Here is a 17,248-nt window from a genome sequence, read left to right as displayed (position 1 = left end):
GACAAGCCCATGAGACCTCAGTCCTACACAAAGGACTACAGGCAACTGAGTAAGACTGGGAAGAAGAGAGGCAGTTTACTCCAGATCAGAGCACAACAGTTGGTTGTCCAGTGCCAAACAGTCAGCCCTGAAAACATACAAGTATCATTATACAAGCCTAGCAGGTTGTATTTGAGAATATATGTGTGCATGCATGTACATATACGCATGCAATAGCAATTGGTAAAGGTAGAAGCCATGAATTTGAAGGAGACTGGAGAAAGGAATATGAGAGTATTTGAAGGGAGGAAGGCAGGGGTGGGGGGGAATGCTGTAATTGTATTATAATCTTAAAAGAAAACAAGTCTTTGTCAAAAAAGAAGTTACTTTGCCTTACAGACACTTTGAGTTTGTTTATGTAGTGGATAGCATTGATGGATTTCCATATATTGAACCATCCCTGCATCCCTAGGATGAAGTCTACTTGATCATGGTGGATGATCGTTTTGATGTGATATTGGATTCAGTTGGCAAGAATTTTATTGAGTATTTTTGCATGATATTCATAAGGGAAATTGGCCTGAAGTTCTCTTTCTTTGCTGGATCTTTGTGGGGTTTTGGTATCAGCGTAATTGTGACTTCGTAGAACGAGTTGGATAATGTTCCTTCTGTTTCTATTTTGTGGAATAGTTTGAAGAGTATTGGTGTTAAGTCTTCTTTGAAGGTCTGATAGAATTCTGCACTGAAACCATCTGGTCCTGTGATTTTTTTCATTGGAAGGCTTTCTATGACCTAAATCCGACAGAGGGCTAATATCCAATATATACAAAAAACTCAAGAAGTTAGACCCCAGAGAACCAAATAACCCTATTAAAAAATGGGGTAGAGAGCTAAACAAAGATTTTCACCTGAAGAACTTCAGATGGCTGAGAATAATCATTAGGGAAATGCAAATCAAAACAACCCTGAGATTTCACCTCGCACCAGTCAGAATGGCTAAGGTTACAAACTCAGGAGAGAGCAGGTATTGGCGAGGATGTGGAGAAAGAGGAACACTCCTCCACTGCTGGTGGGATTGCAAGATGGTACAGCCACTTTGGAAATCAGTCTGGCGGTTCCTCAGAAAACTGGACATGACACTTCCAGAGGACCCTGCTATACCTCTCCTGGGCATACACTCAGGGGATTCCCCAGCATGCAATAGGGGCACATGCTCCACTATGTTCATAGCAGCCTTATTTATAATAGCCAGAAGCTGGAAAGAACCCAGATGCCCCTCAATGGAGGAATGGATACAGAAAATGTGGTATATTTATACCTACTCAGCAATTAAAAACAATGAATTCATGAAATTCTTAGGCAATTGGTTAGAACTGGAAAATATCATCCTAAGTGAGGTAACCCAATCACAAAAAAATACACATGAAATGCTATCTCTGATAAGTGGATATTAATTAGCCCAGAAGCTCTGAATTCTCAAGACACAGCATATCAAATGATACCCAAGAAGAGGGAAAGAGAGGGCCCTGGTTCTGAAAAGATTTGATCCAAATTGTAGGGGAATATCAGGACAGGGAAATGGGAGGGGGGTGATTGGGAAATGGGCGGAGGGAAGAGGGCTTATGAGCCCGATGGGGAAGGGGGAACCAGGAAAGGAGAAAGCATTCGGAATGTAAACAAAGAATATAGAAAATAAAAAAATAAAAACAAATAAATAAATAAAGTTACTATGACAGTTGCTGTTAATTGACAATTTGACAGGATCTAGAATCATCTAAGAAAAGGACAGCAGGTTCTGAGCATGCTTTTGGGGGGTCATTTTGATTCTGTTAGCTGATATGGGAGACGCTGCTTAATTGTGAGCAAGACAATTTCTTGGAAAGGAGGAGAGCTAGACTGTGTGACATGGAGACAGAATGCTGAGCACATTGGAAGCAGTTGTTGTTTCTTGACCAAAGCTGTGACATGAGCATCTGCTCCAAGCTTCTGCTACCACGCCTTTCCCGGTCATCATGGGCACCTTGAACTGTGAGCCAACATAAAACCGACTTTGTCATAGTACCTCATCACAGCACAGGAAGAGAAACTAAGACACCTATTTACATTAAGTGAGATAAATGGTTCACACACAACCATCATTGGTAGTTGCTATGAGACTTTCCATTCCTCCACCCCTAAGCTCGGTTTCTATTTTTCTGGCCTGTGTCACTTTCAGGTGCCTCGAGCCAAGGCCTTGTGCAACTACAGAGGGAAGAACCCTGGCGACTTGAAGTTTAATAAAGGGGATGTCATCCTCCTTCGGAGACAGCTTGATGAGAACTGGTACCAGGGGGAGATCAATGGGGTCAGTGGGACCTTCCCAGCCAGCTCTGTGGAAGTCATCAAGCAGCTGCCCCAGCCTCCCCCACTCTGCAGAGCCCTCTACAACTTTGACCTTCGAGACAGGGATAAGAGTGAGAACCAGGACTGCCTGACCTTCCTCAAGGTAAGAGTCACACACCACATACAGACTATGGCAGAACCCAGAGTCCATTGTTTATTACTTGCTGATTTTAAAATGTAAACATTTTACACATGAATGCACATGTGTGTGTATGTTTGTGTGTGTATACAACCACAAATATGTAAGCAATGTGTGTTGAGTGTATAATTTCAACTTCATGGACACATGTCAATGTTCTACTGCTGTGAAAAGACTCTAAGACCATGGCAACACTTACAAAAGAAAGCATTTAACTGGGACTTCAACTGTGTTCTCAAAGGCTGTTGAAATCCTCTCATAGAAACCTGAGTTGGGGTTACTTTATTCTTTTCTTCTATGACAGGTTAACATGTGAGCCCATGAAGTGGTGCTATTATAATTCCTCAGTAAAAGTCTTTTGTACAGTGTTTGTATTATACTATTATGAGGAATGAGATTTCAGCTCAGATTCATCCCAACTTAATCATACCACTGCCCTGCAGATTCTGAAATGATGATTATCTTTATTTTCTTCGTCCCTCAGAGCATTCTCAGCAAGGTCCTTCTGCAACCTGAACTACAAACTTCACACTTAGACGGCAGGAAGAGAAAGTCTAATGTCACAAGCATGTACTGAGTATCAACTGCATAGCACATATTAAACACTGAGTTCCTAGGAAGATGTAACAGAAAACCACACCTGCTTCCCCAACCTCTCTAGGGATTTGCAAACAGGGACAGTTGCACCACACTCTCCTTCATTCCCTAAACCCATTATTTGACAATTTCTTTTAAACATATTTCTAATCTATTTTCATTTTATATAGATGACTGTTTTGCCCATGTGCATGTATGTATGTATACCATGTGTGTGCCTGATACCTATGGAAACCATAAGAAGGCTTTGGTTCTCTAGAACTTGAATTACAGATGGTTATGAACCACCATGCGGGTGCCAGGAACCAACTCTGGGTCCCCTGCAAGAGCAAGTGCTCTTAACCACTAAGTCATCACTCCAGCCCCTCAACTGACAATTCAGTCGCTTGGAACAATGATGGAGCGATATCACCCCTTCCATTGAGCTGGGAGTCTAACGGAAGACACATACACATCAATGGGAAGATATGATACCAGATCAGAGAATTTTGTCACTGTGGAACACTTGAAGCTTCATTAGAAAAATCTAAACTCAGTACTAAACCCACTATGTCCAAAGTCAACCATATCTGTATCTGTAATCTTGGCAGTTGGGATATTGAGGGAGGAGGATCACTGAAGCCATCCTGGCTCCAGAGAAAACCAAAATGACGGTGTGGCGGCTTGGGAGATGGCTCAGAAGATAGAACTTGCTGCCAAACCCGATGGCTCAAGTTCAATCCCCAAACCACAGGGTTCAAGGAAAGAAACAATGTTCACAAGTCGCCCTCTGACCTCCAAACACATCGTGGTACATGTCACACACATGGGTGGAAAGAAAACAAAAAGTGTTCCTATTGAGGTATTAAGCATGACATCATCTTTGTGAAGTAGGAAAGTAAATAAAATGGGTGGACACTATCAGAGGTCAGAGGTCATGATGCTCAAGTGTGGGGAAAGGCGCAAAGGAGATGCAGAGTTTCATATTCTAATTTACATAGGAGTCTGTGGCTATGGTTGATTGTCCCAGCTTATTTCCAAGATTTATGAACGTTATTGAATGCATGTATGTATATCTTGAAAATGATTAAAATCAATATTTATATGTATTTATCTTTTATCTTACTACAAATGCATCAGGAAAAACGGTCAACCACACTATTAGCAGATCGACTGGATAGAATCCACTTGTTTTTCTTACCAACATTTAAAATGTTTCTGCAACTTTATATATAATCGCTTGCAGATAGAAACTTTTAAGTGAAAGCTGCTTTATTTCTGACACATTAAAACTGAGTCGGTTCTAAAACGTCTTCAAAGTTCGAATGAGCAACATTCCACTTCACCAAGCTAGAGCTATAGCACCTCTGGCTTCATCTGGGCGTCTCCATGTGATTAATTTAAATGAAAACCTCAGACCCTGCTGGTGGTTGTAGCGCTCCGGGTTTTTCCCATCAAGTTCCATTGATCCTCAAATCACTTCCAGTTCTCTTGAAAACCTTGGAGACCCAAACACTACCCTCTGTGATGCCAGAAATATTTCCCACACAACCTACTCAAGAACTCAGTCCTGGCCGGGCGGTGGTGGCGCACGCCTTTAATCCCAGCACTTGGGAGGCAGAGGCAGGTGGATTTCTGAGTTTGAGGCCAGCCTGGTCTACAGAGTGAGTTCCAGGACAGCCAGGGCTACACAGAGAAACCCTGTCCCGAAAATAATAAATAAGCAAATAAACAAATAAATAAATAGTTGCTCCTTGCTTCAAACTAATCTTAGAGGAAGGTTTTATCACCTGATAGTGGAGGGCAGAGCTGACGCGAGGCCTTCTCTTTCAGGATGACGTCATCACAGTGCTCAGCCGCGTGGACGAGAACTGGGCAGAGGGAAAGCTGGGAGATAAAGTGGGCATCTTCCCCATCCTGTTCGTAGAGGTACGTGATTCTCCCGTCCGAATTTGCTCAAAGGGTCTTTATGCCCCAGTGAAGACTGAGGGAAATTCCTTTTTTTTTTTTTGAGAAATTCTTATTTAACATGAGGCTTAAAACTCACTAGAGCCTCTAAAGAGGCTCATTCTATACAATAACACACAAATTTTAGTGAATCCAGAGAAATGGGTCTTTTCTATTGTTGTTTCTTGGAATGTAAAGTGGTGAGTTTCTCACATCAAAACAAAAAATTCACCTATAAACAAAAAAAAAGAAAAAAAACCTTAAAGTGTACACCACTTTATGTTAACAATTGCACATTTGAAGATTGATTATAAGGAAATATTTAAACAAACATGTAAAGCTGTTCATCCAAAACATACAAAATGTTCACCATAGCATTATATGAAACTGTGAAAATGTGGAAATGATCGAAATAACCAAGAGTAAGCACTCACTGTGAGAGAGGGTCAGGGTCTCACTGTGTAGACCAGGCTAGACCCAGACTCACAGGATTAAAGGTGTGTGCCACCATGCCTGGCCTACTCTTAATTAGGATGCTAGGGAAAAAAATTACACATAACATTTAAAATGGTTAAAGAATAATATTGTGGAGCACTTGCTATTATGAGAAAATATATGATTGACTGTTGAACTGGAAGCAAATTAAATGAGTATAGATTTTCCAAATCCTCAAGATGAGAGAAATGCTGGAGATTTGTCTGTCTGTAACAATATGAACGGACTTAATACTGCTGAACCAGGCACTTAAATCAACGAAACTGTGTCATATGTGTTTTCTACCACAATAAAGTAAAGTTGACCCAAGTTGAAAGCAGCTCTATATAAACATGTGTTTGTGCATAAAGGGGCTGCAATAACATGTGCCAACATATACCAACATATTGGGAGAGGTGACCACTAGAGGCTAAAATTCTAAAAGGAAGCCAGAGCGTTGACATTAGGTGTCTTCCTCTACAGGTCTCCACAGTGTTTTCTGAGAGTCTTTCAATTAACCTGGAGCTTGCTACTGGCTGATACTGGCCAGCAGGGTCTGCCTGCCTCTGTACCCTCACCGCCAGCACTGGGGTCCTAGGCATGTGCTACAACAGCTTTTATGCAGGGCCTGGACTCTAAGCACAGGTCCTAATCTTTGCATAACAATCAGTTTACCTACTGAGCTAATTCCCCTGCCTTACTTCTGTGGCCTTTAAAAGAAAAAAAGAAAGAAAGAAAAAGAAAAAAAGCTAAACTTAAAAAATAAAATGAGCTAGGCTCTCTATTTCTCTATCTACCCTCTAGTCTCTAAGCTCTCTAGCCACAAGCCTCGCCCTTGCTCGAAGCGAGTCGTTGCCAATTCAAAAGAGAGTTTTCATTGTTTAAGTGCATTTACTGGGTGCTTACCATGCAAAAAAGTATTGAAATCAGAGTATCAGAGAGCTATAAAGGGAGGGTAAGGTGGTGGCCCCACCCATCAGGAGGGTGGGGGAACAGAACCGAGGCAGAATTGGGAAGAGGCCAGTTCTTCCACGCATGAAAGCCAAAGCAAGTTCTGCAATGAAGGGTGTCTCCTAAGCATTGTCCGGCTTTCAAGGAGATGGGCAAGTCCTTCACTCAGCCAAATGACAGCGGAGGGAAGGGTGGAGGGAGAGCCCGGCAGAACGCTGTGCCTTCAGTGTGTGCACCCAAAAGTCTCATTCCTCAAGCCTTTCTCTTCCTGCCACACCTGCCTTGTGCTTCCTGTCTGTTCAAATTTCACTCATTTTATGAGGCTGTGCTGGGGGAAAAAAAACATTCAGAAAATGTCAGCAACCAGGTGAGCATTGATTGATTTCTGTCTTCTCTCAACACGAGTTGGTCAGTCTTTACAAGCCAACTAACACAGAACAGGCTCTCCGTAAAAAAAAAAAAAAAAAAAAAGTTTGCCCAGTTTATACAAGGCCTTGGGATCCAGTAACAATGCAACAATTTTAAAGCATTAAAATAAATAAATGAAAACCCATCTGAAGGTGGTTAGAAAAAAATAAGTAAACCATTCGCTCTGACCCTGTCCGGTTCTCTCACTTATTTAATCATTCACTGGCACCTGCTTTATCAGATTCTTCAATAAGTTCTAAAGATACAGGGTGGATATGGGTCCCAGAGGTCAGAGTCCGGCACTCCGGTAATGAATTACAAGGATGATGGATGAAGCAAAGGGGGGAGAAGGGACCTCTGTTAGGGGGTTGTGATGCGCAGCTTAATCGGGGAGGTCAGCAAACCCCACCTGAGCTGACTGAGAAGCTTAGGTTAGGTGTGTGTGAAAGGAGGGAAAAGCATCTGGGGACACAGAAGTAGCACCCGAAGGACCCAGAGATGACTAGATCAGAAACCAAGTCACCGTGCCGAAGAAGTAAACTGTAGTAAACTACGAGCCATTTCGTGAACAGTCAGAAAAGTTCAGGTCATGTTGTCATACTAAACAGCCCCAGACTCTCAGTGGCTTAACAGAGAAAATGGTGTTTCCTACATAAAATCTATGTTCAACACAGGATGCTCGACTCACAGCCACCTGGGAACCGACACTGATAAGGCTGAGCCATCTTTTAGCTGCTACATCTGGAGCTTGTGTCCTTCCTGGTTTCTATGGGAGGGGAAGAGTGGGTTGTTTAGTCACGTCATGGTTGAGGGCCTCTGAAGTAACACTGCCCACATTCACTCACTGCCTATTGGTCTGAACCAGTCACCTGACTCCAAGAAGGCGGAAGAAAGGGGACCACATGGGTACAGCAAACTCTCTCCATCTATTCCAATAAACGTAGGTCTAACACAGCGATCCAAAGAGGCCATAGAAGGTTCTTAGGAAAGCAGTGACTTGATCAGGCTTGTTTTGTTTTGTTTGATTGGCAGTTTTCAGTAGGTTGGTTGGTAGGAGTTGATTTGTTTATTCTGATTTCAGACAGGATCTCATTGTTTATTCCAGGCTGGTCTGAAACTGAGTATACAGCACAAGCTAGCCTTTACCTTCTTCAGCTTCCCAAATGCTCTGATCGCAGATGTAAGAAACCAGGCTGAGACTTAGATTTCCAAGATACAGTGGTGGTGGTGGTGGGGAGATTCAAAAAAGGAGAGAAAAACACAGAAGGACAGATGGACAGGCTGCTGCATGGCTGCATGGCTTCCTGCTAGACTGGAAATAAATTGACAAGCTCAAATTCTACCTCTTCTGAGAACTGGCTTGGGAATTACATAAGTGGGGGCATGGGAAAGCGGCCTGGGGCATCTCCACTCTGACTTGTGTGCCCAGGTCAGTGGTGGTGCCATTTGCTCACTGGAAAACAATAAGGATGTTAGGAGACAAAACTAACTCTCCTAGGACCTGCATTTGGTATCTAAACAAACACAGGAAGGGGGAAAGCTTTGGCCTGATCTCCTGCAGTGTTTCGAGATGCTTCTTCATAGCTCTGGGGTGAAGGGCTAAGCATTAATTTTATCACCCGTTTCTGTAAACTTTTTTTTCCAAAACTTCTGTATTTAATGATTATCCATTTGGATAATCTCGCTACAAATTTACCTCTAAAATTAGTAATTATGAGAACCCTCGAAATTATCATGAAACTAGCCATTGCTTCATTTATTCTCCTAATTGCTAGGAGGGGGACGAAGATAATCAAGTGGTTTGTCTAATTGGGAAACCTGCTTTTCAAATGTTACTTCAACTCTAAATTGGGTTTTTAAAGCAGTGCTTAAAGTTTTGACTCCAGTAATTTCATTAAGACCAGCATGTGCTAAGAACTCTTTTAAGTCTGCACATTGGCAGCGCCACGCAGAACGATTGAAAGGAAGACTTTTTTTTTATAAGAAATCACATGGAATTTTTATGCATAAATAAGACTTTTTTCCCTGTTAATGCATCATTTGATTTATTGAACTGCACCTGCACAGAGGGTGGCAACACAGAAGCCCAGCTTCTGCCCATTCTTGTCTGGATGTCTCTGTAGAGCAGCCTCAGTCTGTGAGCCTCATCCGGCCCAATGAACTTCAAGGATATTGTTTCAAATGAGTCCCTCAGTCCTTCCCCTGAGGAACTATCCATCACCCCAGGGGAGGACAGGGCAGAAGCAGTCTCAGGAGACCATTTGTTTGGTGTTACTGATAAAAAATAAATTAAAAAGGTGATGCGGTGCCCACCTGAAGCCAGAACAGACAGGGCAAATAAAAAAGAATGAGCCTGGGTCATTACAGCCGCAGAGGGCTATAAAGAACACCACTCATTCGATTTGAAAGGCTTCAGTTATCCTCTTCCTGTGCAAGCCATGGACGGACAGGTGCTGTGGGGCCTTGCAAGGCCTTGCCTTAGTCCGGGCTACCATTAGAGAATGCTTGAACAAGATCAATATCTTACTAATTGGTATCCCTATTTCTCATCGTCACTTCTGGGTAACATTAATGATGAGATTTTCATTTATATGGAGCAATATCTCTTTGCTCTCTTATATATCTAGATCTCTGTTTTGACAAATATATATAATTATGTAAACATACTACAGTCGATATATAGGAAAGTTCCAACATGCCCCCCCAAATCCCTCCTTCTGCACCCTCTTATCTGTTCCTTCTCAGACTCTCAATACCTGGTACCAGGGATCTATTTTCTGCCCCCATAGCTTTCTTTTTCTAGTGTTCTATAAATGGAACTCCATAGAACACAGCTTCCTTCGTGAGCTTGGCTTCTTTTGTGTTGCTTAGCACATCAGAGATTCATCTGTGTCCATAGCTCACTTTTTTATTAGCAGCGTTCCGAAGCATAGTTGTTCCCCAGTATTTTCAACATTTAAAAGACATTGGCACCCTGGAAGACAGTTCAGTCTGCAAAGTCTTACCATGCAATTGTAAGGACATTGTGTTTTAAAAATAAAAATAAAAAAACCTGGGGAGGTGGAGACAGTAGCTCCCTGGAGCTCAGTGGCAGCCAGGCTGCCTCATTGGCACACTCCAGGCCACTGAGAAACCCTGCCTAAAATCTAAGATGGGCAGCACCTGGGGAGCAACAGGCAAGGGTGGCCTCTGGCCTCCACATGTACAATCATCAGTCGGTAGTAAATGACATCAAGGTTGTTCCCTACTATTGGCAACTCTGAATACAACCGTGGTTTGAGCATACATTTTTCTCTCTTCGAGTAATTACCCAGAAGTGGGATTGCTGGATCCGATGCTAAGTGTGTATTTAGCTATGAGAAACTGCCAAACCGTAACATGAGCTTTAAAAAGCATAAATCAGACCGTGTCACTCCTCTTCCCAGATCCTGCCAGGAGTGTCCTGTTACACTGAAAATAAGTCAAAGCCGCCGGAGTCCTTGTGCAATCGGGTTCCTGCCCGTCCCCTCACCTGCTCCCTTCCATCCTTCTCTGCCTCTCTCCCGGCCTGTTCATAGCCTCCCTTCCACCCAACCGCCTCTTTCTTGTCTCAGCTTAAATGTCACCTCTTCCTTGATCTTCCCTCAAACAATTTAAAGCGACCACTTTCCCGCTTAGACTGAACGATTTTTATCATCTGATAGCTTCTTGTGTATTAGTTTACAAATGGGCTCTGTCACTTGTGCCACTTCTGCTGGGCCTCAGCTTACTTATCTTTGAAATGGAGTTTTTTTAAGTGCACTTGGTGAGCTCCAGGCTAGTGAAAGACCCTACCTGAAGATACAAGGGGCATTGCCCCTGAGGAATGCCAGCGGGATTCAACCTCTGCCCTCTACTCATGCATGCACATATATGTGCGTGCACATACACTCATGCAGATATGTAGAAAATTACACACGAATGTACATAAATACGAGCATAATAGCACTAACTCTGTACTTGAGGTTTTCACAGTATGGAGAGTGTTTTCAAACAAGAATCACCTCTTCCTCAAAGTTGTCTGTCTTAGCTATTTTAAACCTCTGCACGTTGTCATTTTAAAAGTTCTCAAATGGGAAACTTTTTTTTTTTACCTCTAGTTAAATTTATAAATTAGAATGAGAAGTGCAGCTTTGGAGAGCCATTGGTGGCTATTATAATAATAGGAATTTAAGTAATCATCCTGAGACCGGAGCACTGATTCATAGGAACGCTCATTGTTTTTGACCAATTTCACATTTCCAAAGGCTATGAGTCCCTAGGGGTCCTCCATGGAGTGAGCAGGATGGTGGGGAAGGCCACAGTGACACAGCAATACAGCACTGGGCTGGCTGGCGCCAGTTAGACATGCCATTTGTTACATTTTTAGAAATTGTGCTAGCCAGCTGTTAAGCCATTGGTTTATCAATAACACTACACACCAGGGTTTTCCCATCCTTGTTTTTTTTTTCTAGCTAATTTACCAGAACTTTGACTTTACAGACAAAGACGAGGAAAGGGTCGTGAAGAGTATTCAAAAATAGGAGAAGCAAGATTAACAGAAGGATGTAGCCAAGGTCCTAAATGTATGTCTTCTCTGTTTCAAACACCAAATTATGAACTTCATATGGATAAAAGATGCAGATTGTTATTATACTGACCAAAGGATGGCCTACCAAGCCACACACTGAGAAGATGACGTCAGCTGCCAACGAGCATGAGACTTAGCTATTGTACTCTGTCAGAGAGTAACTCTCATCTCTCCTCTTTGGTTTACAGCCAAACCTCTCGGCAAGACACCTCCTAGAGAAGAACAAAGGACATCAGTTATCACGCACAAAAAACCTGTCCCTGATGTCCTCACCACCCAGAGGCAAAGCAACCAACACATCCTCTCTCCGAAAGAGCCCAGGGTCCAGGAGGAGGGGATCTGGGCAGTTCTCCATGACAACAGCTTTGAACACGCTCAACCGCATGGTCCATTCTCCTGAAGGTCACCACACGGTCGAAATCAGCAGCCCAATGCTCATCAGCTCTAACAGTCCCTCTGTGCTCACCCAGCATGGGGACAAGGCAGACTTCCCTTCCAGCTCTGCAGGACAGGTAGGGAGTAAATCCATGGGCACCGGGGGTGCTAGGCAAGAAAGTTTCACCACATCCCAAGCACCGTTGGATGCTGACTGCCCGGCAGGCACTCAGAATGCATGAATATGATGACTTGGAGTCATGTGCACTGATTATCAAATATTTGTGAGCTCATTTTATCCTTAAGCGTCTTGCAAGTTGCACATGATTAATATTATTAGTAACCCCTACTTTACAGGTAAGAAAATAGAGCGTTTGAAGGGTTAAACTTGCCCAAATGCCCAGATACTTTTCCCTCTTCTGTCCTGTGCTAAGATGATCGCCTGTTCATCAGAAAACTTTCCTCTAAGGACATGTTGGCAGCCCTTTTCCAGACAGGGTTTTGGTGTGATATGTCTGTCATGTCTTCTGCAATAGTCTGGGCATCACATAGGAAGAAAGTAAACAGGACCTGTGGGTTAGCAGGTGTTTCTCAGGATGATGATATAATTTGTGGGTCCTATGCACATTTCTACATTTTTGCAGCCAAAGAGGACAGATGAGAGTCTCACTCTCCTCTCTCTCTCTCTCTCTCTCTCTCTCTCTCTCTCTCTCTCTCTCTCTCTCTGACATAGTACAATAGCTAAGTCTCATTTGTCATTTTATTTAATGCAAGCCTCTTACTCAAAAAAAAAAAAGATTAAGAATTTCAAGATGGCAACAGCAGCGCATTAAATCAAGTGATGGTCCTGAGAGAGTGCAATAGTCCCACACCCATGGAGCCAGCCTGGATGCTTTCACAGTGGGCACCTAATGAGGTAATGGGCACACAGAGCTTGCTGTAAGGATGTCAGCCCATGTTAAGCTCCCAGCCAGCACTGGCTTTCCGTCCTAGGTTTCATCATTAGCCCTGCTCACCGAGATGCTGAGAAGAGATAAGCCAAGGGGAGCTGTAGCAATCCAGAAGCTGAAGTATTTCTGACAGCATGTGGCTATTTAGGCTGAAGGGCACTTTAAGAGATAAAGGAGGAGACATATGAGGCCAGGTAATTAAGGAGAAAGCCGTGTTGGGTGCTCAGCTAAAAATCGCTCTTTGGAACCATGCAGGCGGCAACTTGAAAGGACAAACTTCAACTTGCGCTGGTGTCTTTCTTTCCTTTTAAGAAGCTGTAAATCTTGTTTTTAAACATGAATTTCTACCTTGGGATTAAATGGTTTAATTGGACTTTAATCCCTTTATAACAAGACTCGGAAGAAGGAGAAAGTCAAGGACTCCTCAAAGACCTGTGTGCTGGTCTGCAAGGAAAACAACCACTTCCATTAACACTCATCTTATACGACTGTCTGGGTTACTAAGAGGGCCGTCTCTCTAGTAATTGTACCCCCTACCAACTCTCTCTCTCTCTCTCTCTCTCTCTCTCTCTCTCTCTCTCTCTCTCTCTCTCTCTCTCCCTCTGCCCCGCCCACACACATACTCTTTCCGTACATACTTTCTGACATTTAAAAAAAATCTTTTTATGAACATATACACGTTTCATATGGAGTTGTTCTACCACACACATACACAAACACATGAACACTCTAAAACAGGAACCTGATGACTCACATGAAGCCGAAAAGTCAGAAGTTTCTAAAGGATTCTTTATATAGAGGCATGGATATATAAAGTGCAGCCCACACTCTGTAAAAATAAGCAAGCTCGCTCAGCCATGAGTTGGCTCCTCAAAAGCTGTATCCAAGAGACATGGTCTCTGTGCCTTTGGAATCCTTATTCATGGGCGTTTACCTCATCTGCTGAAAGGATGAGCTGGAGTGGGAGAATACCAGTAGTAGTCAAACAAATCTTATTCTTTCCAAGTGTGCACAAAGAATGATAATTCCAAACCACGGCATTCACAAGCAATCACTGGGCAGTAGTGATTTCATCAATGCAATGGTTGTAAGCAGTGAATATCTCTGTATAGTAGCACAGGTGTTGTTAAAACATACCCAAAAGCCCCATGTACAATCTCTACCTAAATATAAGCAAGGCATTGATCTCCTCCTCTCTCTCTCTCTCTCTCTCTCTCTCTCTCTCTCTCTCTCTCTCCCTCTCTCTCTGTCTGTCTGTCTCTCTTCCTCCTCCTCCTCTCTCTCTGTCTCTCTTCTCTCTCTGTCCATCTATCTCTGTCTGTCTCTCTGTCTCTCTGTCTCTGTCTCTCTGTCTCTGTCTCTGTCTCTCTCTGTCTCTCTGTCTCTCTGTCTCTCTCTCTGTCTCTCTCTCTCTCTCTCTCTCTCTCTCTCTCTCTCTCTCTCTCTCTCTCTCTCTCTCTCATTCCCTTTTCCTCTAACATCTTTGAGAGTCTCATTGAGAGCCTGGGTTGGGTCTAGCCCACTAATTTCTCCTACCTCCGCCCCCATACAGCCACACAATACTTATACCAAAGTGGGTGTTCAAAAAATCAAATCAAATAATGATTTTTTACTTAAGTATCTGGGCAGGTGGTAACACATAGGGAAACTTAAGAGAACTAATCTCTTAGAGGCCTCACGGATTACTATAACTTAACTAAGAAATATCCAGTGAGTAGTATGTACTAGTAACTATATTGAGTGAAGCCATGCTCCAAAAACAAGGAAGCAATAATCTAAAATATTTTAAAAAACCAATATGAGAGATGGATGGATAAATGATAGAGGCATGTGCTGATGGATGGATGGATGAATGGATGGGTGGATGGATGGATGGATGGATGAATGGATGGGTGGATGGATGGATGGATGGATAGATAGATAGATAGATAGTCATATTAGATAAAGACACATAGATAGACAAACAGACAGTGATAGATATAGACTGACAGATACATTACAGACTCTGAGAGGACAGGTCCAGTCTCTAAAGCCCTGTCTCTCCATCCTACAAACATGGTAGAACCTTTGTGGGAGAGTTATAAACCTCCTAACATAAAGGTAATTAAGGACTCTGAAGAAAGATGGTTTGGCCAAGTTCACATCATTAGTAGAGTCTGCCTTGATCTTGGTGCTTTCTAGTGCTAAAACACAAGATTGGCATTTCACCGTGTCATTAGTAAAGATCACCTGAGCATCCCCATTGAGCCAGTGTAGTTTGCCTTAAGTTCACATCCTCTCTTCTCAGGTGTCTTCATTGATCTTTTTGACTACAAGGCTTTCCACCACCCTTCCTCTATACCTTCCAGTGGGGAAAAAACAAAAACAAAAACAAATGCCCTGTGTCCACCTAAAGGCTTTGATACTTTATGAAACTGCCACTTTGTTCCTTACAAGCTAGCAGCAATGTCTAAGCATTCACGGTGTATGTTATTGCCAAAGCCATCGAGAATAAATTGTTATCAAGGAATCCACAATCTAGCAGAGATTCAGAACTCAATGGCTAACTGCAGTGGAGCCCGGGCCCCCTAAAGCGAGACAAGGTCCCTGATGCCCCCCATGCTGCCTTAGGTGATATAAGGACCAGAAATTATGAATACAAAAGAATACACCCCAGTGACCCATGGGGACACTGCATAAACAGTTCCATTCGGTGTTCCATGGGGTGTTCTGTGGGGTGTGTTTTAGGGTAACAAGGTCTCAGCTCTGTTTCAGTCTATCTGTAAAACCTCTTGAACGTTGGCTACTCTCCCTAAATAAGGAAAAGAGAAAACAACTTCAGATCCTATGGGAGGTTACTGCCTCACTTCTAAGTTGAAAAATACTGGGTTTCTATTACGTTGTATGGTAGCAACACACTACACTTATAAGTGATATTAATTTTGTTTTCACAGAAGGAAAGGCATACAAATGTTTAGATACTTGATTTAAATGTAAATTTTCCTTATTTAAAGGACAGTAAGTTAATAAGGGTACATACCAATGAAGGTATATGATTCAATACAGATTAGATCATGCTGATCCCACATGAACACATGTTCTGTAGCCAGAACATACACACATGGCTTCAGACATAGATAGGAAGATAATTATTGTATTTAAGCTCCCTGGCAGAAATATATGTGAAGCTTTTTTGAGAGAAATTTTCACCATATAGTCCCTGAACTCACCACGTAAATCAAACTGGTTTTGAACTCAGGGAAATATGCCTGCCTCTGCCTGCCAAGGGCTGGGTATAGCTGTGCACTACTATGCCCTTCCAGGGATAATTGAATATTATTTTGCTGTATGATTACGTAGTGAAAGGTCCAGGACATTTCTTTTAGGGAAATTTCAAAACACATGTAGGTCCCAACAATGAGAAAAAGAAAAGAAAAAAAAAAAAAAGAGGAGGCTGGATAACAAAAAGTTATTTTACAAAGTCAGCATAGAAGCCAATCTAGTTAAATGCTCTGGTTCCCTCTGTGAAGTAACCAGGCTGGAATTGCCCAAGTCATCATTGTGTAATTGTTACCTTCACACCAAGGAGCCAGAAAGAGGGATTACATTTTCTCGTTGTCTTTGTGTCTTCCTGTCTGTAGGAAACCACTTGCTAGCCCTGTGTAAACCGTGCAGTAATAACCTCAAAGATGACGTACTGCATCTATAGGCTAGAAGCAACTGCACTTGAAAATGACTGAGTCAGACCTGAGCACTTGGAATGGGTTCCGTGGAACCTTCGGTGTATAAGGTCAAGTGGGTGTCTTGTCACTAACACACGTGACCTTAAGGAGAGCCTGGGAATTCCCTCTAGGAGGAATTCAGGAGAAAAAAGCCAAATGTGTGACATACAAATTACAGAAGAAGTGCTTTGGTGATACAGTATCTCTTTAGGGTGGTCACAAGTACAAGGTATGGAGCCTCTGTCTGCCGTGTGTGCCACACTCACAGAGCAATGAAGCAGTCTCCTTTTGTGCAGTAAGAGGACCTGTGCCCTTGGCATCTCTACTTCCTCCCTTCTCATCTCCATCCCCTTCAAAGCCCCCCTCTTCCTATACATCAGACCCAGGTAGTAGGTAATGTAATCTTTTCCTCCCAGTAGACTCTTTCCCAACCTCTTACCTTCAGCTCTTTGGCAAGCCCATTGTGCCTCCTAAATAGTCAATGTTGTGTCCAGCCCTTGCCATTTTCTTAGTTTTGAACCTTGTCTGTTGTCTAGACACAGTTCCAGTCCCTTTCCCGTCTCCTAGAACCATGCTCATTCACATATCACCCTGGCGCAGCCCCTCCCACAATTTCTCATTTTTACAAATATAATTTTGTAGTGAATTTTGTAGTAAAATTTAAATCTTTTAAGCCATTTCTATTTGTCAAATCACCAGTGGTTCCCAGAGGTCCTAAGGAATGGTAATAATAAATCTGCAGTTTATTACGTAGCTACTAAAAGCCAAAAACCATGAG

At 42.7% G+C, this 17,248-nt stretch overlaps 1 protein-coding gene across 1 annotated transcript in view; it reads left to right on the top strand.

Annotated features, from left to right (window-relative positions):
- Window positions 1–17,248, top strand: part of Sh3rf2 (SH3 domain containing ring finger 2) — a 106,489-nt gene that overhangs the window by 45,787 nt on the left and 43,454 nt on the right. Inside the window, exons 2-4 of the mRNA XM_052155481.1 lie at window positions 2,195–2,464; window positions 4,910–5,005; window positions 11,633–11,956. Coding sequence (XP_052011441.1) covers window positions 2,195–2,464; window positions 4,910–5,005; window positions 11,633–11,956 — 690 coding nt within the window. The remainder of the gene's footprint in view (window positions 1–2,194; window positions 2,465–4,909; window positions 5,006–11,632; window positions 11,957–17,248) is intronic.

This window comes from Apodemus sylvaticus, chromosome 13 (genome assembly GCF_947179515.1).
Source record: "Apodemus sylvaticus chromosome 13, mApoSyl1.1, whole genome shotgun sequence".
Classification (NCBI taxonomy): Eukaryota; Metazoa; Chordata; class Mammalia; order Rodentia; family Muridae; genus Apodemus; species Apodemus sylvaticus.
Note: the sequence above shows the minus strand (reverse complement) of the source record. Positions and strands in the feature narration are given on the sequence as shown.